This window comes from Volvox carteri (assembly GCF_000143455.1).
Source record: "Volvox carteri f. nagariensis unplaced genomic scaffold VOLCAscaffold_15, whole genome shotgun sequence".
In the NCBI taxonomy this organism is placed as follows: domain Eukaryota; kingdom Viridiplantae; phylum Chlorophyta; class Chlorophyceae; order Chlamydomonadales; family Volvocaceae; genus Volvox; species Volvox carteri.
The window spans coordinates 1,014,961-1,035,851 of record NW_003307558.1 but is presented as its reverse complement, the minus strand read 5'-3'; the positions used below and the strand labels follow the sequence as shown (position 1 = coordinate 1,035,851).

Genomic DNA, 20,891 nt, shown 5'->3' with positions numbered 1-20,891 from the left:
TGTATTGCTCATCGGTGCAGAAGTTGAGAGGCCATGGAATTGCATTAACAGGGGTGAAGAAGTTTGGCCTTCCACTTAGCTCTCGCCTGATCAGTAGGTGTCAGAGGAAGTTCATCTGGCTTGTGAAAGTTCAACACCTTAGACCACTGAATCACAGAAAATGTCTAAAGTGGGGACTCTGGAGGTTCAACGTAAGTGTGAAGTCCCCCAGCAAAGCGGTTTGGGGATGGACTCTCAAGTAACCTGGTATCCCTGAAATACGTGCAGTTGTGTCAGCTGTGTTTTTCAAGGATGTCGAATTTGTCGGCGTCCTTGGAGTCGGCGTGGGGAAACAGGTTGGTTGGGACACCTTTCGGCTTTCGGCAGCCAACCAGAGCACGAGTTCGTAAGCCTGCGTCTTTGCTTCATGCTTAGGACCCTTACGCCGTATTATCACTTGGCGACCAAAACCATCGGTCGAAGACAATTGTCGGTAAGCCGGCTGCGTACATGCTGGTGTCTGTGTCCTTTGACGCTGAGGGACCTGAACAAGTTTCTGTCGGCTGCAGACGGCGGCAAGGAGCCTGAATGGAACGAGAAGTTTACATTTAGCAACGCTTCATCGGACCAGCACTTGAAGCTCGAGGTACTAAGAGGTGGTAAGCTGTTTATGTTTTGCCAGGAACCCATGTTACGTAATTCTATTTACCCCTCCTCGCAGTTCTACGATGAGAATGTTGTTTTCAGAGATGTTGCTCTCGGCAGCGGCAAAGTCGCGCTAGCCAATATTGTCGCGACGGGGTCGATGGCAACGGACTTGCCGTTGTTGAGCCGCAAGGGCAAAGCCCGTGGAAGTGCAAAGCTCCAATTCACCTTTAAGGAGGGCAAAGTGACAACCAGCACAGTGGCCAGTCCGGTAGGCTGGGAACGTTTCGTTGTTTTGCTTTTGCGCATGTGGCAACAAAAATGGATGCGTTATGGGACCGTGCAGGTCGCACCGCCAAGCAAGACTGTGAAGCCAGGGAACTGGATTCTCCCAACGTACGCGGATACGGATTGTTGGAAGGATTATGAGCCGGGCAGCATTCTCGGCAAGGGTACCTTCGGTACTACATATTCAGCAACGAACAAGCGCACTGGCGAAAAAGTCGCTATTAAGGTTATCAGCAAGAAAAAACTTGTCAGCGCTGAGGAGATTGCGGACGTTCAACGGGAGGTGCAGATCATGCATCACTTAGCTGGGCATCCGAACGTGGTATGCCTTAAGGTGCGTATTGTGGGTACACTTCAGGGGAAAAAGTTTACAGATTGCTACGTCAAAGCGTTGATACAGTACTGGGTATTCACAGGGTGTGTACGAAGACAAGAGCAACGTGTGCTTGGCTATGGAGGTGTGCTCGGGTGGCGAGCTCTTTGACGCAATCGTCAAGAAGGGACACTATACGGAGAAGGATGCCGCAAGCCTGATCCGTACAATCGTGGGTGTGGTGGCGCACTGCCACAATATGGGTGTAATTCACCGGGACCTGAAGCCTGAAAATTTCCTCCTGTCAGAACGGACAGCATCAGCTGCCCTGAAAGCCACGGACTTCGGGTTGTCGTCCTTCTTCCAGGTAGGTGACAACATCCATAGATGGATGCGATGTACAGAAGTTTCCGCATGTATGGAGGGGTTTCGCAGTAGCGTGTGGCTTAACTGAGTGTAGAGTCACTTGGATAGGAGCTCGAGTGTAATACGTCTGTTTCAACTTTTGCCGTATGGGAATTAACCATAATGCATGATTGTCGTGCATACGTACAGTCCAAAAGACATCATTCTGCAGAAGACCTCCCTGGGCCAGCATGGCACAATGCCCCTCATCCTGTCCAATTGAAATGACAGCTTCAAATCCTTGGTGGTGTGGCTGCTTGACAGATCAAGTTGGGCGGAAGGTGCATAAGGATTTGTGAATCTTTTGGGAAGTCAACTGTGTTTCTAAAGGAACCTGTATATCCCTGAATGAATGCAAGTGCGCTTGGTTTGCAAGGCGCATGTCGGTTGCGTCAGCCTGGTGCCTGGGAAGCACTTGCCGTGCACGACCATCATTACACGACGACAGACGCGTAATTTGTGGCGTTGATTCACCGTTGTACAGGAGGGCCAAGTATTCACAGACATCGTCGGCAGCGCGTACTATGTGGCGCCGGAGGTGCTGAAGCGTTCATACGGCAAAGAGGCGGACATCTGGTCGTGCGGTGTTATTTTGTACATCTTGCTGTGCGGTTACCCCCCTTTCCACGGAGATAACGAAAAGAAGATCTTCGAGGCGGTTGTGGGGAAGACCGTGGACTTCACCAGCGATCCTTGGCCAAACATTTCGGGTCGGTCCGGTGCTTGTGTATGGCTAATGGAATCGTGCGTTGGTTGGTTCCTGAGGCCCGCGCTGCATGCTTTGCAGATGCTGCCAAGGACTGCGTGCGCCGCATGCTTGTCCGTGATCCCAAGCGTCGCGCAACGGCTCAACAGATACTTCAGCATGAGTGGATGCGGGAGAATGGCTGCGCAGCTGACCAGCCAATCCAGCTGGAGGTGCTGTCGCGCATTAAGCAGTTCAGCGCCATGAACCGCTTGAAAAAAGAGGCGCTCAAGGTGCGGATTCGCACCAAGGGGGCATATTTGCATATGTGAACATCAGCAGGGTCAGGAGGGGATTTTTAGCTTGGATGAAGCCGGGGCAACGAGCTGTGATGACGCCTGTGTCACGAAGTGCAGCCGGTGGGAACACTGTTTACACGCGACGAGGCGGTGCGTCGTGCTGGTGTTTTATGGAGTATCGGTATCTTTTGCGGGGTTGTGGCTCATGGCATTACCCCAATACAAGCGTATCCCTCCTTTTGCGGGCATATGGATTGCAGCTAATTGCTAAGAGCTTGCCCTTGGACGAGATCAACGGAATGCGCGAAATTTTCTTGGAGATTGACAAGGACAAGAGTGGCACCATCTCGGTTGACGAATTCAGCGATGCCCTGAAGAAAAAGGGCGTGCAGGGTCTTACGGAATCGGACGTGTCGCGCATGATCCAGGTAGGTGGTACTGGGCTCAAGGCTAGAGTTTTCTTCTTTGCAGGCATTGGATAGGATGCATGGACTTTGGGTTTGTAGTTTTTGTACAAGGAGTCGCGTAATAAATTATCATAGTAGATTATTATAGCTACGATTGGCAAACTACCGAATTCGCATGCAGGAAGCCGACGTAAACGGCGACGGTATGATTGATTACGAGGAATTCTTGGCGGCCACCATCAACCGGTCAAAATTGGAGCGGGAGGAACTCCTTAAGCAGGTGCGCATGGCTCGTGCATGGTGTACGCCTGCTGATGTCAGGTTTCAGCTGTTGGCGATTGGCTGACTAGTTTGACCTCTCGCAGGCTTTTGCCAGGTTTGATGAGAACGGTGATGGGCAAATTACCCGGCAAGAGCTGTTTAATGCCCTTTCGGACCCGGCGCTCGGTGTTGATCCCAAGGAGATTGACGATATCATCGACCAGGTCGACCAGGACGGGAGCGGGACGATTGATTATATCGAGTTTGTGAGCATGATGCGTGCATTGTAGGTTTACGCGCTTTCTTCGATGCGTGAGGGGGTGAAGCATCCGTCATGATACAGTTTGGCGAAGAGGCGCTGTCGATGCGCGTGTTTCGCATGCACTTAACCAGGACTTAGGGTCGCGGGTCGTTACCAGAATTGATTTGTGGTGTCACATGGTCAGCTACCTGAACTGATTTATGGTGCATGACCAGTTTCCCTTTTATACTACATTATTATTCTGGGTAGTGATGGAATATGGACGTGAACAACATATTGCGCACTGCTACTTATGTCTGACCTTGTACATTACATTCGGAATTAATCGGTAACATACCAATTCACGCGTCATGTGGCAAGTTGCAGCGATGTCGTTGCGGACCTTACCAACGTTGGTACGCCATCAACTATGGGGGATGTCCCGCGGCGTAATGTATGACGTGCTATGTTGCATACAGGTGACGATCGAATGATTGGCACCTATATTCTCAACTTGTAAATAGTATGGATGTCAGCAACCTTCCGCTATACAGTTATCTATGCAAGGCCACTTGCAGGGCGGGTAATATTTCCTCTAGCGCAGTAACGCGGAGCGTTTCGAAAAGCTGCGAAGCCAAGCGCTGGTACCGCGGAAGGACCTCGTCCAGCCGTTTCAGTCGAGCCACCATCTTCTCTGCTGCGTCGACAGCTGCCGTGGCATTGCGTACGCCAAATACCATCATTAGATTTTCCAGCGCCGCTGACGCATCGACACCAATCGGTACAGCACAGCGCTCGCTAGAGACGTCGGCATCTGGTTGAGCCATGCGTGCGCTACGACCTACGGTGTTGGGCTGTGCCGCGGGCCCGCCGTTGCGATCATCCGCCTTCACGATCTCCCATACACGTGCCATGCACGCCGAAGCACCTACAGGACGTGGGATATGCAAATAGCATGGCCCTGTCAATCCCGAAAAAAAACTGCCGTCTGGTCGGCATCTAATTGTTACTGATCAGATCCGAGGAACCGGCATAACCCTGGACCATATTCCTCACCGCGCACGTGGGACCGAACTTCCCACCGCACCTCTCACAGCAATTGCAAGGTATATCACAGTTTAGTACAAACAGCTGAAGCACACCTGCGTCAGCAGGTAGGTCCAGCGCCGTTGCCAATGCTCGGATGAAGTTGCGTTGCTCATTTAGTGTGACGTACAGTCGATTCACGGCAGGAACCACCCCCTCCAGGGACGGGCAGTCGAACAAGCGCATGAAGTGGGACACAAGACGAGATAAGAGCTGCTCAGGCTCGGTCTTAAGATGATGTGACGCGGCAGCCAACGATTCGCGTGCTGTCAGAGCCGCGGCTTCCGCCTCAATAAGCTGTCGTACGCTAACAACGACGTCCGCTGGACCATGAATGGGCCTGCACGCATTAACGGGTGTGCTTCATACAGCAAAATCGCGACACAGAAATTTGCAGTACTTACGCGGCCATGCCTTCCGCACGTGCAGCCAGTGCTTCCACAATAGCGCGCATGGCCCCACGTAGCTGTGCGGCCTCCTGCAGTAGTCCCAGCCAGAGCTCAAGCACCTCCAGGACCTGGCAACGTGATTGGCACGGATGGGGCAATGGACACGATTTATTCGACTTGACTTATCTTGATAGCTCAACGAGAAGTCAAGCTGGCAATATCTAGGTGTTTTGCAGGCGACGACTGTATGGTGAACGGTGTACGCGGGCAACTGAAAAACCTGGCACATGATTGTTAAAGCCTGTGGCAGCAAGCTCATGGCCAAACTTGCACTAGATTTCAACGTGAATTCGCACCGCCTCTGTTATACAGCTCACCCGACTTGGGTCCGTGGTACCGTCGATGTGAGGTGGGACAAAGGGTGCACCCTTGATGTACACACGCTCACACACGGCGCCTATGAAGGCTTCCATCCTTGGCACTGCGCCAACCACGCGCAGGGTTTTGCGAACAGCCGCCGGTAGTGTCGTCGCGTCCCTGATGTCCAGCTCGATGCATACGTCCTACAGCGGAAAATGTGTTACGCGGCGCACCACTGAGCAGGTTATCGTGCCTTGGTGGGTCTTGCAATTACTTTTCCATCTTTTGACATCTCGATATCGGAGGCCTGCCCATGCCGGCCCATGAGCCTGCACACGCATAATGACGGACTTTGTTCAGAGCATAACGATACTTCAGAAGTTGTGTTGCACGCACCTGCACTAGGTCAACAAGGACGTCCTTGGGCCAGTCCTCCAGTGTGCGGAGCCCCAGGTGATGCAGGTTGCGGTCCCGCGCGATGCGTTGTGAGGTTGTCAGCATCGTATCTGGAAAGCGTGCGCTCCACGGAGAGTGATTTACGAATGTTAGGACCACCAAGGGTTGGCTTGCTGAGATGTAATCAATGGTGGAGTGCGTTCTGAGCAACTTCTTTCGAAGTTGCATGCAACACCAAGCATCCTATGGCCGCAGCCACACATGGGATTCCCGGGCGGCCGCATGGCGGGCATGTGGTCCTCGTTCCACTTGGTTTGCGGGTGGGCCGACCCGTCAGGTTTGGATGGCTGAGCCACCAGAAAGGGGGCAGCAGGTGTTCGGGATGTAGAGCGTGGCAGCCATGACGACGACGCGCAAGTTTATGGTTGCAAGCATGTGGATTTTCGGAGAACGCGTCCCTCCTCTGCATCCCTGGGGCTGCCTCGGTGAGAACGGGATTCTGTTAGCCCCCGCAACCCAACTGGAACAGCGGTTGTGTGCGCCCGACTTGTGAGTGCTGGAACGGGTTTTGTCCGGTCCCGGTAGGCGGTAGCCACGTGGTAGGGTGCGTTTGGGGCCTTTACTGGCCTTTTCAGCACTTGAGTGTGGGAAGCACCGGCGATCCGGTCGGATCCACCGTTCGTCATTCGTTCACATGAACTCGGTTGGGTGTTCGGTATTAAACTGCGAATGCAGGATTTGTATTCATCAATCAGACACATCGTACCTGCTTTGCGTCCCTTCGCAGCCGCAGCAATGCTCAGAGCTGTCTCGCCACCTTCAGCACCTGCTCCTGCGCCACTTGTGGCCGTGCTCCCCTTGAGTTGCAAAACCCGTTTCTCGAGTATCTCAACCTCCCGCTTGAGGACTCTACGCCATGGGGAAAATGTAAGCAATTATGCTAAACAGCACGCTTAGAATGCAGATTACGGCCACTTGTAGTGCAGGTGTTTGTGCACACCCCTTGACACAAACAAGGGGAGAACTCCCCTGGTTTGAACCTAGTGTTTGTCTTCAGAGTGAGGGTTGTTCGTCCATTCTCCCGTCCCCTTGACACATGCGTTGAACCAGTTGGTCAAACTGTATCAACAATTCACAATACAAACCCCGCTCCATGCCACGGTTGTGCGTAAAATATATGGTACTCACCGGTTGTCCTGAATTGTGGGTCGGCTGTCGAGCTCATGAACCAGCGCCTCATTGTCCTCCTGGGGTGGCGAAGCCATATTGGTAGGGCTGGATTCAATCGTGCACAAGAAGACAACAAGGCATTAGGAGACATCGGACAAGGCAATGTGGCCACTGTTTCTGCCCGCATCACCCCCGCACCCCCACACCTTGAGCTGCGTGACGCGATGCTCCGCCTCTGCCAGCCGGCGCTCCGCTGCACGTGCCGCCTCAGCCGCTTCAAGCCGCGATCTGTCCAGTTCACGCTGCAGGTCGGCGCTACGGCGTTCGAGGAGAATAATTCGAGCCTGCAGTGGCAGTGCCAAAGTGGCAACACACATGGGCCTATCATAGCCATGTCCCATATGGCACACATAGCCTGAGGCCGGCCCGCCCTACCAATAAACTGGTCGCTAGCCCAACCCTTTCGGGCGCTTTCAGCCTACGCTGAAACCTCACTAGGCCTCCATGAATTGCAGTGAGGTTGCCGCAGCGCGTGTCCAGGTCCTCAAGCAGCAAACCAACAGCTGCCAAAGCGCGCAATGGCGACGACTTGCAGTGATACCATGTACAATGATGACTTACGCCAATATGGACGACGGAGGCATAAGAATTGCCAGCCATGTCACCGATATCAAGCCGTTCAAGTAAGCCTACCTGCATTTCCGCCAACTCTGTGGGTGTGCGCCACGCGCCGGTGCGGTCCTTGATCGCGATGTGGTTTTGTGCCTCCCGCAGCTGGTCAGCCAGGCTCCGCACCTGCAGATGGGGTATTCCGGGGGGGGATGAGGGCCGAAGGGGCGCTCGCCAGTCGGTATCCAAGTGCGCCATGCAAAAGGCCTTGCCATGGTGCATGGATAGGTTAGCATTGAAGGCCCCTACCTCGGCGCAATACGCAGCCAGCTCCTGTTCAGCAGTCTCACGACGTGTCTCGTAAAGTCCAACGATCTCCACCGGCCGCAGCTCCCGGGCCGCGGCCGCCATTGCGCCGGCCGCCCTCTGTTGCTGTTGCTGAGCTCCGGGCCCGGGGGTGCCACCGTTGGGGCCGCTCGAGGCAGCGCCCATGGTGGCCACGTAGGCCGCACGTATGCGTTGGTATGCCGCCTTGTCGCGGGCGACTCGCCGCTCCTCCTGCGTCACCTTATTTGCGAGGGCCGCCCGGAGCTTCTCCAGGGTGGTCTCCCGGCTACGATAGGTGTGTTCCAACTGCGGGTCGGAAATGCATTACGGCGGCACGCGGCCACACGGCTTTGATTGATGACGCGTGTAACATCCAGATTTACCGATGCGGCAAGGCGAAAGGGATGCAGTGTAAGAGAAGTATGTGGCGTTCCTTGCATGGCAAAGCTGTGGGCGTGGAATGGCTATGGTATGCAGCCAGACTGCCGTGACGTGCTCTGCCCAGCAAGGGTTAGACCTACAGTGCATCACGACACGGACTGCGTCCCTGCTTGGTAGACAGCCCTGTGCCCGCTACCACCAAAGCCCTGCATTTCAACCTGGCTTACATGCGCGTAACGCTGCCGCACCGCAGCCAGCTCCACGTCAAGGCGCCGCGCGGCCTCCTCTGCCCTGCATGCACGCTCCTCGGCGGCCGCCGCTGCTTCGGCATCACCCGCGCGGCTGCTTCCTACCAGCCGCTGCAGGCCCTCCAGCTGCCGCTCCTTGGCCAGCAGCTCACTCTGAATTGAGCGCGGTTCAAAAATGCAGTGGGCGTTGACGTTTAAAAAGGCAGTTTTCTAGATGGGTGCACTTGACCCGTTCTTTGTCTTTCAGGTCTTCATGTATCCGAGCCTCGCATGCTCGCAACTAGGAATACCACAGCTGAACCTCCCGCGTTTCACAAAGGGTTAGGCTGCTGGAGCCGGTTGTCGTTCAGCGCACCTCAAGCTGGGTTACCCTGGCCCGGGCAGTGCACAGCGCTGCTTCAGACCGCGCCGCGGCATCCTTGAGCGTGGACGTCTCGCGGCCTGCAGCCGTTGCTGCATTGCCGCTCTGGTCCCGGTCCGCATCCAGCTGCCTGTTCAGCTTCTCCATCTCTCGGTCGCGTGACTGTGGCCGATCCCATCGTCGTCGCCACCAATGGTCCGGGGAAAAAGCGGAGAGCATGAGGTGGAGTGGAAGGGTTAAACATGAAGCACTAAAGCACTATAGGTCATGTCCCGAATAGGGACAAATACACATCGCGAGGGCACCTTGTTGCAAGTATAGCGGATGTAGTCACGGTGGAAGCCATGAGCGACGGTGTGTAGCTTTCCGGGACGCAATGCAGGCCGCGGATGGACGAACGGGCGCGCGATTCTATCCTCAACAAAGGCCGAAGCATCCGATCAGCCATCCCGCATATGCCTAAGCTGGGCCTTGCGCGTGTTCAGTTGTCAAGCTCATGCTCAAGCTCATGCTTCCACCGGTATCCAACGCCCTCTCACCTTGACCTGACCCTCGAGCTGCACTGCACGCTGTCGCTCCGCAGCCAGCTCACTCTCCACCTTGCGGAGGGCCTCCTCACTCTGGAGGCGACCGTGGAAAATGGTGGCCCGTTTGGTAAGGGAAGGCGGCAGCCCGGCACTAGCGTTAGTGCGCTGGAACACAATCGCCGCGGGAATGTAATAACCGGGCGAAGATGGGCTTGGTTAGCTTTTGCTTGACTGCATGCACGTGCCAGTTTCAGGCAACTGTCACAACCAGCCTAACTGCGCCAATGAACGTACACGGCCACCGAGGCGGAGAGCCGCCTCTGCAAACACGCGCATTTCACGTATATACAAGACTACGCCTTATAAAGCCAGCTTGCCGGTATCCCCCACCCCAATGCTTCCACCTGGCGCCGCTGCTCGGCTGCCTTGGCCTCCGCGGCCTGTGCTGCCTCCAGCGCCCCACGGAGGGTAGCCAGCTGGCGGTCGCGGGCACGTATGATGTGTGCCAGCTGTCCCGCCTGCTGCCGCATAGTCGCCAGGTCCGATGTGACCTTCCGAATGAAGTCATCGGAACGGGACACCTGGGGAATTGAGGTGGCGGTTACGGTGAGTTAGAGGTGCCCGTTGGAAGCAGCGAACTGCTTGAATTGCGAAACGTGCCCTACGTTGCACAGCTGGTGTGTACCCGGTGCCGTACCTGCGTCGCCGCCTGGGCCTCAGCTGCCGCTAGCAGTCGCTGCACGCGCTGCGCATCCTGCTCCCGTGCTGCCAGGCTGGCCTCCACCTTGGCCAGGCGGCTGCGAGCGGATGCCAGCTCCGCAGCCACCTGGCGAGCGGACTCATCAGAGCGCTGCGCGCGCATGGCTGCGTCCACCTGCCACCGCCCGGTGTGCCATGAAAACGAACGCGTGAAAAAATTAAGTGAGGACAGCAGGAGTTTTGGTGAAGGCTCTGCACTAGACACTATTTGGTTATCAGGTTCCTCAGCCCACAATTTGCGCTATCACGTGGACAGAGGGAAAAAGGCGGCACTGCTTGTGGTGCGCCACTGGGCGTGGTGCCGCCTACAGGTGCTGACATTGCTCGAGGCATACCCCAGCGTGGAGGATGCTTATAGACGATACAAGGAAAGGGGCCGGGAAAGGATGTGGACGCGCAAGTGTGGGCCGGGCAATACGCAACTCGAAAAGTTGTGTGCGCACCTCTGCCACCTTGCTCTGGTCCATCACCCGTGTGAGGCGGTCCATCTCCTTCGAGTGGCCCCGTGCAGCGGCCTCTAGCTGGGAGATACGCAGCCGAAGCGAGGACAGCTCGCCGTCTCGTTGCGTTACCGTCGCCTCGGCGGTGCGGAGCTTGGCCTCCGCTGCTGCTTCGGCCCCACTTGCCTGTGGAGCGCGTGGAAAGGAGGCGACTGCACTTCCTGAAGGATGCAGGCTTGATTTCAGTGTCGCGGGCGCACGGCAGTCAAGGCATGCAGCGCATCTGCAGGCTATATGGCTTCAGAGGATTGGAAAAGGCTAAGTGGTATGGACTAATATTTCCTGTAAGCTGCTTTATTTAAACCATGATTCCAACCGGCAATCTTGGCTTTACCACTACAGCGCATCGGCCGCGTACACCTACTCCTCTCCGAGGCGGACAAGCTGGATGAAGACTGCGAGCTGCGCTCACTTCGCATTCAGCCTTTCGTTCTCCTTCAAAACCTGAATTCGCTGCTATTGCGCCATCCTGGATGCAGACACAGCACGTCACCACCTCCCGCTCCGCGCTTTGCAGGTAGTCATGACCCGAGCATCGGCCCTGGCACCGCACCCACACGCCTACCTGGTCTGCAAGTTTTTCCACACGCTCGAGCTCCTTCTCCCGCGCCCGTACCGCGCCCTCTGCCTGCGCCAAGCGCTGCCGCAGCCCCGCTGCATCCGCCTCTAGCCGCCTTGCCGTTGCCTCCGCCTCTCCCTGCCGTGTGGCAGACTCCGCAGCCGCGGTCAGTGCCGCCTCCAGCGCCCGCGCCTGGCGCTCCATCTCCCGCTCCCGGGTGCGTAGCTGCCCCTCCGCCTGGACCAGCCTCTGCCTGAGCTGCAGGACCGAAGCCAGAACACCACATCATCCTCCGCTCCAACCCCAAGAGATAACCTAAGTGAGCAATTTTACCACTTCACCTAAAACAGGACACCTTTGTACCTGAATTCCCGCAGAAAGCCGCATAGGTCTCACCTCCACAGCCTCGCCGTCCAGCTTACGTGCTGCCTCCTCCGTGCGCCCGGCCACAGCGTTAGCCTCGTGCTCTGCTGCCCGGTGCGCCTCCAGCGCTCGCGTCAGCGCAGCCACGTCCCGCTCCCGAGCCCGCAGCGCCTCGCTCAGCTGCGCGGTGCGCTGCCGCCCCGCTGTCACCTCACCCTCCAGCCGCGTCGTCGCGGTGGATGCATCCGCCAGGCGACGCGACACATCTGCCTCCGCAGCCCGTACCGCATCGACCTGTCTGGCGCTGCGCTCCAGATCACGTTCCTTGGCCCGCAGCTGGCCTTCCAGGTGCAGAATGCGCTGGCGTAGGGAGGCCGCTTCGGTGTCCTGCTGGCGGGCGGCTTCCTCGGACTTAAGGACCTGGGAAATGGGCCAGGACAACAGGGAGCCCTTTCAAGCAGTGCCTACCAAGGGTGACAGAAGCGACCGCTTTCGCTATGCAGTGCCAGCAGGTTCACGTTGAGTGGTTGAACAGGAGCGCGAAGGCACGGTGCTTGGCACTGTGTTGGCCGCGCCGAGGGAGCGCAGCAAGGGACCAGGGGCTCGGGAAAGGCCCGCAGACCAGACCTGCGCGGTCCTCTCAAAGTCGGCGGTCTTAAGTGCCTCCAGCTGGCGATTGAGTCGCTCCACCGCCGCATCCCGGGCGCGCACCACGCCCTCCAACGCCGCGACCCGGCTCCGAGCCGCAGTGAGCTGGCCGTCCAGCCGCCGAGCGGCCTCCTCCAGTGCGGCCTGGCGGCTGGCCACCTCGGCATCACCCGCCTTGAGACCTTCCACCACCCGAACTAGCCGCTCCTGTTCCCGCTCCTTGACCCTGTGCACATTATCATCACACCAAGGCAGCTTAGATCTTACACGAGTTCGCGACCGCTTAAATCCAGAGCGCCGCTGATTAATATACGGTGCTGAGGCAGACGACAAAACCTCACAACGAACCCTTGGTGGCAGCCCCATCCAAGAGCTGCCCAACCCACGGCAAGGGGACCTTTCAACCCCAGCTGAAGAGGCGCTTCCATACCACCAGGACAAACATGACGGCCCAACGGGAACCTCCGTGCCACCAGTCAACGTGGAGACAGCCTTCTCGGGGGCTGAGGCAGCAGGTCAACTGTTCCCCTTCGCGCGCACACCTGACTTGTCCCTCCAGGTTGAGCACCTTGCCACGACAGGTCGCCAAGTCTGCCTCCCCCTTGCGCGTAACCTCCTCGGACTTCGCTAGCTTTGACGTCAGCTGCATGAAGGACAGAGGACCACCACCGCAGGCACAGGCCAAGAAGGTCCAATGTCGAATACGACAAGAATTGTACGGACCCAGCCCTTGCCTCATCCAAGCGCTACCCGCGATATGCACGAGGTAAGGGTGTGGAGCACATTTGCAGAAGCGCAAAACCCTCCCAGCGCCCCACCTCGTGCACCTCCCCTCGCAGTGCCTCAACAGTGCGTCCCAGCTTGTCGCAGTCCTTATCGCGGCCCTTCAGAGTCGCCTCCAGCTGGAGCACCCGCAGCCGCAGCGACGTGAAATCGTTCTCCAGCTTACGGGAACCTGCGTGCAGCACGGCGACTTTGTATCGTGGCGGTGGTGGAAGTGCATTGCGGCTTGCAGGCCACACAAGGTGAACAAATCCCTTGCCATGTCCAAACAGCGCGGCGATTTTCCTGCGACACCGAGTATAGGAAAGCGCTGTGTCCTGCGAGGAGCTGCTCCTGTCCCGTACCTTCCTAGTCAACCAGTCCTGGCGGTCACTGGCCGGGGCTCTCCCCCGGGGGTGCTAAGCGCGCATCTCCCCAGGGTATCCCCGCCCACCCCTCCTTGTCACGGACCTTCTTCCAGCTTGGACTGCTTGAGCCATGCCTCCACCTCCGCGCCCTGCGTCTGGCGCAGCAGGTCCGCCAACCGGGCCAGCTCACGTTCCCGGGTACGCACTGCGCCCTCCGCCTGCGTCAGCCGCACTTTGGAAGCCGTCAGCTCTGCCTCCAGCTTCACGGCTACCTCCTCCGCCACCTGCAATGACGCATGCGTGACACCCAAACGAAAAGGAATAGGAATTCTTATAGCAAAACGGGGACATTGAAAAGACTTTCCTTGGGTTGCCAAGCCAGTTCAAGGCTTGAAAAAGGTGATACCAAAACTCATAAGCAGGTTTGTACGTTCCCAACTTTGCCAGCTCTGTCCACCTTCCCGGCCAGGAGGGTCAGCCAGTACCACCAGCAGCAGAAACCTGAGCTTTCTGAATCTGATGGGACGTCGTGTCTTAAAAGGCAGCAACAGTAATTGCAAGTGAGCGGGGCCATGCTCATGCGGTGCGCACCCGTGCCCGCTCCCGCTCAGCCGCCTTGGCCGCCTCCTTCTCGTCTTTGACCCGGGCCATATCGCGCTCCTTCGCGCGGACCACGTGTTCTAGCTGGGTGACACGAGTGCGGGAGGCCGCCAACTCCGCGCTCAGGGTACGGCATTCGTCCTCCATCCGGTACACCTCCTCGTACGCACTGGACCGGAGGGCCTGACGACGGCATGGCACGGAGGATGCAGGGAACGATGCGCCGGAGGAAAGGGAAAGTTGGGCTCGACTGCAATAGTTGGTAACCGCACGGGAGGAGACGCCGCCACACCGGGCTCGTTGTAAGCACCAGTTATGGAAGAGTATGCATTCCCCAACCCGCTCCATGCTCCATGGCTCCTATCCAGTTCCGCACCCGTGCTGTCCTGATTACGCCTCTTACGGCCCCCATAGGCCGTTACCTCTGCCTCAGAGCGCTGCTTCTCCAGCTCCTGACGAGCATACCGCACGAAGCCCTCCAGCTCCTTAAGCTTGCTGCGCAGCGCCACCGCCTCAGCCTCTGCACGGCGCGAAGTCTCCTCAGCTGCGGTACTGCGCTCCTGCGCCACCAGCGTCGCCGCCGCCTCGCAAGCCTTAATCTGCTGCAGGTCCTCGCGCATACTGGCCACGTCGCGCTCACGCTGCCGCAGGCCCTGCAACCCGCAACGGACGCAGCACATCAGTCATAACGCGGCTCAAGGCCCACTATCAGCAGTACACCCCTTTCCCAGGACTCAACCCTCTGCCCCAGGCCGGTGCCTCCCAAGGCCGCAGGTCGGTGCCGCTTTGGGGCCCCCGGCCTCCAGCACGCCCCTCAGACTTCAACATGTCCCCTACATGGATGTTGCCCCCCACTGGGTAGCCCCATTGGCGCTAGGACCCCAGCCGGTTGGCCCTTCCAGGGTGTGTGAGCTGGTGCAGCGGCAGCTACACACCTGCTCCAGATGCCCAATACGGGTCTTAGCCGCAGTGAGCTCCGTCTCCAAACGGCGGGCCGCCGCCTCTGCCTCGTATGCCCGGTCCAGAGCATTGGCCTGGCCATCCGCCGCCTGTCCCACCTCTGCCTCCTGTTTCAAGCATGATGGAGGGCACGAGGTTCAGGGTTACGAACCAGGTCGTACGGACATGGCAATAAAGCCCAGCATTCATAGACGCGAGTTCGGGTCTACACACGTGCACACACGTGTCAGCCAGGATGCGGTGCACTCTGACGATTTTCAGCAACATCTTCCCTAAAGACAAGGTTCTGTCCAGCTTGGCCTCCAACAAGCATGAGCGACCTGGGGGGATGTCGGAGGATGCCGCTTCATCCAATCCGATTCTCCATGTTTGACCTTCATTGATCCTAGCAGCTAAGGGATCACCTTTATTGACTTGAGCTTCTCCACCTCCTTGTCGCGGTTGCGTAGCAGCCCCTCCAGCTGCGCCACCCGCTGCCGCAGCACCGCGCCTTCCACATCGGAGCTATGGCTAGTGGCGGACTGCAGCCCCGCGATGGTGGCGCGCAGCGACCGGATCTGCAGGACCGGAGGCGAAGTTACGGCCGCGGGTGGTCGGCTGCGTTACATAACTATCATGACTATCTAATCCTTTCCTCGAGGCAATCACACGTGCGTGTACGCCGAACTCGGCCGCATGCCCAGTGTTCCCGTCCGCGCAGGCACGCACAGGACATAACAAGGCAGTCCTCTGGCCGGCCTCGCCACATTTACACATGGGCACGCACCTCCTCCGCCTTGGCGGATACGTCCAGCTCCGATTCCCGCAGCGCTTCCTTTAGCTTGGCTGCTTCGGAGCGCAGACGCCCCAGCTGAACCGCGTGGCGCGCCTCCACCTGTAGACACCCGACCCAGTCCCAAGTTGGGGCCCATCGGGCCATGTGAGGTGAGATACAAGCCAGGAATGCAATATCCTCCCTGGGATTGCAGCTTGCGAAGTATAATATGCGACAAGGCGGGCTCGATTGAACAAAGTCCAAGACCGCAAAAATGGACAGGGCCCTAGCTGTTGGCCTGGCAAGGTTCTCAAATCACCTTGGGGATCTGCTGTGACGACATTTCCGCCAGCTCGCGCCGTGACTTCTCAGCTGCTATGCGCGCAGCGTTGGCCTCGCGCTTAAGCTCCCTGCCGAAAGGGACATGGGGAGGGAGTAAATCCAAGGGCAAAAACTGAGGCCATGTCTCACAGCAGCAGGTGCTACGAGCAATTGCTTGCATCTCATCATTACAAGGCAAGTGGGCTCCCCTATCTGCTCACAGCTATATCTCGGCAGTATATAGGATAATATTTCTCACTGCCACACGCACCTAACGGCTGCTTCCTGCTGCTCAGCGACGCGCCCAGACTCCTCAGTAGCCGCCAGCAGCTCTGCGACCAGTCGATTCCGCCGCACGTACTGATCTAGTACGCTGCTCAGGCAGCGGTACAGGGAAGCTGGCTCCGGCGACAGCTCCGCTGACCCCGCTGCTTGGCTGTCCATCGACATGGTCGCCCCTGCGTCAACCTGCGCCAGCACCAGCCCGCTGAAGCCAGCTTCTCGCAATTGCTTGTTCAGCCGTGTCCACTCCATTGGCCCTGGGATGGCACCGGGTCCGGGCGAGGCCGTACGCGGCGCTGGGGCCAGCAGTGCCGCGGTCCTAATTAACGTGTTGACTCCCTCCAGGGCTCCAGTAGCATCAGTGGCGGCTTGATTCAGGGCTCCGGAAGCCCATAACTGCTGCTGCCGCGGAGCTGCGTCGGTTTCTGACGGGGCGGGATGGGCACTGATGGAGAAGGCAATGCCACCCCTGCTCGCGGTGATGCCAGTGCTGCAAGCGCTTAGACTAGCTTTCTGGGCCGCTAACGCTGTGAGGGGGGAACGAGCCGGTGATCGGCCAGGCATGGTCGCCGCCGGGCAGTCCTCGGGCTCCGGCACCGAGCTGCAGTCCATGGCCGGGTCCTCACGCCAAACATTAGCCAGTGGCTGCTGCTGCAGCGGCGGGGGAGGCTGCTCCGGTGGAGAGCCGCACAGGACCTCGTCGTTTGAAGGTGGTGATGTTGTAGCTGGTCCCCCTGGAACATCCATTGGCTGCCGTAAGTCCACACTCGTCTGCTGGGTGAGGGGCTGCTCTATCTGCGGCGCCGGTACCACCAACGCTGCGCTCTGGTTGGGGAAAGCTAAACCAGGACTACGGGATGGCGCTGCCGTTGCCGTTGCCGCAGGCAGCGACTGCTGCCGTGGTGGTAGCAAACGAAGCGGCCGATGCGGGCCAGGATTGTAGAAACGATGCTCCTGCTTCTGCTGCGGGGCTCCATGCGCCGCACTACGGCCGCCAATTTCCACGCCACGTTCACTCGCACTGCTTAGGCCGTTGACATCGCCAAATGCTGCGGCGTCCTTGGCTGGCACTGTAAGCTCCCTGGCCGCTGGCGCAGGCTCCGGATCCACCGACCTATCCCCGACGGGCCCACCTGGATCAGCACCCATGCGCACCATGAGGTTCAGTGCTGGCTTGATCCCGTCATCAAGGAGGTTCGCGGCATTTCCGTCATCGCCGAACGCAACAAGGCTGCGAACGTCGAAGCTACCTGATGGCGAAGTTGGCCACTCCACAGTCACCGCTCCGCCAGCGTTCGACAACCATGATGCGCCGTTTCTATGCCCTGTGCTTGACACCTTCGCAGCGGCCGTCAAACTGATGAACTCAGGTAGTGAACATGTCAGCGATTGCTGTTGTTGTTGATGATGCAATTGCGGTGCTGGGCTGCCCCACCGGCGCCGCGGGCGCTGAACGCCACCAACGGCGGCCTGGAACTGGGCCGTTGCTTCTCCAAAACCGAATTCGTTCCCAGCCGCCTCTTCCAGCAAGCCCGAACCTTCCTGGGGCTGCTCACGTGGCTCTTGGCCGGTGGATGCATTTTGAACTGATTGCAGGAGCTCTGGACCGCTGGCTGACGGGTTGTTCAGCAGGTGGCCAATATTCCCATAACATTGCTGCTGCTGCTGTTGCAAACGCGGCGAGCCCTGCTGGCCTTGTAGCAGAGGTGCGCTGAGATCGCCGGAAGCGTGCTGGTCTCTCAATGCGAAATGCTGCGGTTCGCGTGAGTTCGCGTCATCCCTTCTTGTCCCACCACGACGTTGGCAACACTCGAAATCACCAACATCCTCTACACTGCCGGGACTTTGCTGTGTTACAGCCCTATCGCCGTCGTACCTGCCTCCGATGCCCCAAAATCCATCGCCTGTAGCAGCTGTTGAACTCGAGCCTCCACGTCGCGAAAGCGGGGCGTGCGATGCCTGCAAGCCGTCACAACAGACGGAGGGCTGCCGGCATTCCTGCTCCACATCGACGACTGGCACTGCCTCCCCATCGGCGGGTGTACCGTCATCTACGCTATCCCAACCCGCACTGCTTTCATGGGTTGCCAAGGGACCTGGATCTGCGGCATCTGATGTAGCCACACCGGCGCGGTCAAAGTCACTGTGAGGCGACCCCGCCGGCCGGTCGCTTGCGTCTTCAGCCGCGCCAAAGCCAGCGCCGACAGCTGCCAACACATAGGTCGGTGCTCTCACCTCACACACATCGTTTATTACACCGTTATCCGTCACTGCCGCCCCAGGTACACCGGCAGCATTGGGAGCAGCAGTATCTGCGCAGTCAGAGAATTGATGGGCCCGGACATGTGGGTCTTGTCGGGGGCTGCAGCTTCCGGCTATAGCGGCCCCCAGGCCAACCAGCTGCCAGGCGCGGCGGCGGCCGGAGCTGGGGCTGTGGCCCCGATGCGGGCACCATGTTACGGCGGCCGGACTTCCCGAATGGCGGTCCTCGTTGGCAAACCCGGAAACATCCAAGCCTAGCTGCTGCTGCTCCGGCGGCTGCAGCCCAAAGAGGTGTGTTGCGCCGCCGGCGCCACCAAGAACTGTTCCATGCTGTTGTTGTTCGTGGGGTGGGCACAGTGTAAGCTGGGCAGCGACTGGCGGTCCCAACGCAGGCGCCTCAAGCCCAGTTTCGCGAGCTGCCACCTGTGCTGCGCACTCCCAAGCTCCGCCAGGTTGGTTTGCGTTCCACGCCTGTATGGCTTCGTGCGCCGGCGGTAGAGCCCCTCCGAAAGTGAGCTCACCGCCTGCACGTCCGGCGCCCTGCCGATCATGTGCGCTCAATGCAGCCGGCGGGAACCCGGGCCGCACATGGCCGTCAAACGAGGATGCGGACGCTTCACTTGATGGAGGTTGTAAAGTGCGGCGCGTGTATCCCGCAGCTAACTCCACAAAGGCTGCGTCTGATGGGGCGTGATCGTTTTCGCCTGACGGCACGATGTGTGCCGACACGATGTTCCGTCCTGGGTCCTGGGAAGCAGCAGGCGCGTCATTTTCACTAGGTGCGGCTGACTGTGTGAAAACCACTGTGCTCGACTGGGTTTGAGTTTCCACCGCAACTGCCGTCCTGTCTACAAGCTCAGTGCTGAATGTTGAACCACGTGCTAACGGCAGCGGAGGTGCGGGACCGCAATCCAAGGGATTGCCGTGAATGCTGACATGGCTTGCCGGAGCTGCAGCTTGCGACGGCGAACTGGTCCCTGCACTTGCTGCCGCAGCAGTGACGCGGCTGTCTCTGTTTGCTCCATCTTGGTCAGGAAGTTTCCTAAGCATGACTGACGCGGCTGCTGCATTTGACTCGCTGGAAAATGTGCGGTCGCCTGAGACTGCGATGAAGCTGTCCAAAAGGTTGGCCGTCGTGCTGGTTCGTGGCGGCAAAATGTGCTGTAGGGACTGGAGACTGGAGCGAAGCTGTGAGATTTGTTGTTCGAATGTGGAAGCTGGAGGTCCGCTAGTTGCAAATGCGCCTGTGGAGATATCGCTTGGAGCAGCTGCATCCGGAGCGAAGCTTGGTAGCGCACCTTCGCAGTTAAGAGGGAGCAATGCTGTCAATACGGTCACATTGGTGGCTGTGAGATGAGGGATTCGCTAAGGAACTGGATCATTCGCATTGCAAGGCAAAGGCTCATGTCAACCCTGCCACGTCCGCTTTGCTGGGTGAGGAATAGGACAACGACTTACCATTGGCATCCTCTGCGCCGTGCTCAGCTTCAGAGAACTGTGGATACAAGCTTGCGTACTTGGCTCGGAGGCCTATTGGCACAGCAAGGGCCAAGGTTAGTGTAAAGTACGTCCCCTGGGTCCTTACGTAACTTCATGCTTCTGCAAGGCCAAATGTGGTTGTGCTTATATGTACCAGCAAGGAAGTTGGTGAGGTCATCGTCAGAATTAAAGACGCTCACAACCCGTTGTTCCACAACCGCTCCGTCCGTCATATGCTAACCCGGTAGCAACCAGCAGTTTCTAAAGACGAAAGGTATGAGTGATGAACCCTAGGAAACTTTCAGCTGCGTCCTGGGCCATGTGCACATTGGCGTTGCTACGAGAGTTAGACTTATGCTCGGCTGTCAATGCTCTGGTAACGCGCTGGAGTTTTTTGCTATTGTAATATCATGGCTATAGAGCATCCTTTCTGATATTCGCGAATCATACATCATCATGCTTTACAGGATGTCCAGGATGTTTAAAGTGAGAGAAGGAATCCATGTACGGCCATGCAGGGCTTTACATGCAAAGGAACATATGGACGACTCGCCAAATAACGGTTATGCCATGGTCAAATTTGTGTTGTGAGCTTGTTGAAGCGGAGTGGAAAATCCAACAGGTTTTAATAGGAACGACTCCGACTACTGGTACAGGTAGACGTGGCCTAGAACATACAAAGGGAGAAATCAGTGTAGCCCAAGTAATAGGCGGATTAGGCCACAAGCCTGATGCTCGTCAAGGGGGCTCTTAGTACTCGCTTCACAGGTCTGTTATTCTCCAAGGCGCAACCCATAACGGGCTCGTTCCGGGTGCTGTTGTAAAATTTCTTGTAGAAGTTTTTGACAGAGCATTTGGAGGGATGAATTGTGTCGCAAAGAACGTGCGCGCGGGTAC

At 58.0% G+C, this 20,891-nt stretch overlaps 2 protein-coding genes across 2 annotated transcripts; one reads left to right on the top strand and one right to left on the bottom strand.

The window, feature by feature from the left end:
• The first annotated feature begins 21 nt into the window (after positions 1-21).
• Positions 22-4,057, top strand: VOLCADRAFT_74309 (uncharacterized protein). Its single transcript, XM_002949698.1, has 12 exons — positions 22-191; positions 268-335; positions 415-472; positions 549-625; positions 701-895; positions 971-1,246; positions 1,329-1,592; positions 2,115-2,340; positions 2,418-2,608; positions 2,875-3,042; positions 3,203-3,301; positions 3,387-4,057. The coding sequence occupies exons 1-12, from the start codon at positions 161-163 to the stop codon at positions 3,570-3,572; spliced, it is 1,839 nt and encodes a 612-aa protein (XP_002949744.1). The 5' UTR covers positions 22-160; the 3' UTR covers positions 3,573-4,057.
• A 20-nt stretch (positions 4,058-4,077) lies between these two features.
• On the bottom strand, positions 4,078-20,227 carry VOLCADRAFT_117327 (uncharacterized protein; the record flags this gene model as incomplete). Its single annotated transcript, XM_002949593.1, has 33 exons — positions 4,078-4,451; positions 4,666-4,949; positions 5,014-5,126; positions 5,376-5,561; positions 5,755-5,864; positions 6,521-6,663; positions 6,943-7,001; positions 7,131-7,268; positions 7,618-7,719; positions 7,843-7,976; positions 8,046-8,166; positions 8,469-8,642; positions 8,845-9,012; positions 9,390-9,470; positions 9,782-9,958; positions 10,075-10,251; positions 10,580-10,762; positions 11,202-11,453; positions 11,592-11,774; positions 11,844-11,978; positions 12,186-12,432; positions 12,749-12,849; positions 13,025-13,161; positions 13,440-13,620; positions 13,928-14,119; positions 14,359-14,589; positions 14,872-15,003; positions 15,301-15,453; positions 15,663-15,770; positions 15,970-16,060; positions 16,243-19,813; positions 19,974-20,045; positions 20,149-20,227. The coding sequence occupies 33 exons, from the start codon at positions 20,225-20,227 to the stop codon at positions 4,078-4,080; spliced, it is 8,589 nt and encodes a 2,862-aa protein (XP_002949639.1).
• Positions 20,228-20,891: the final 664 nt, after the last annotated feature.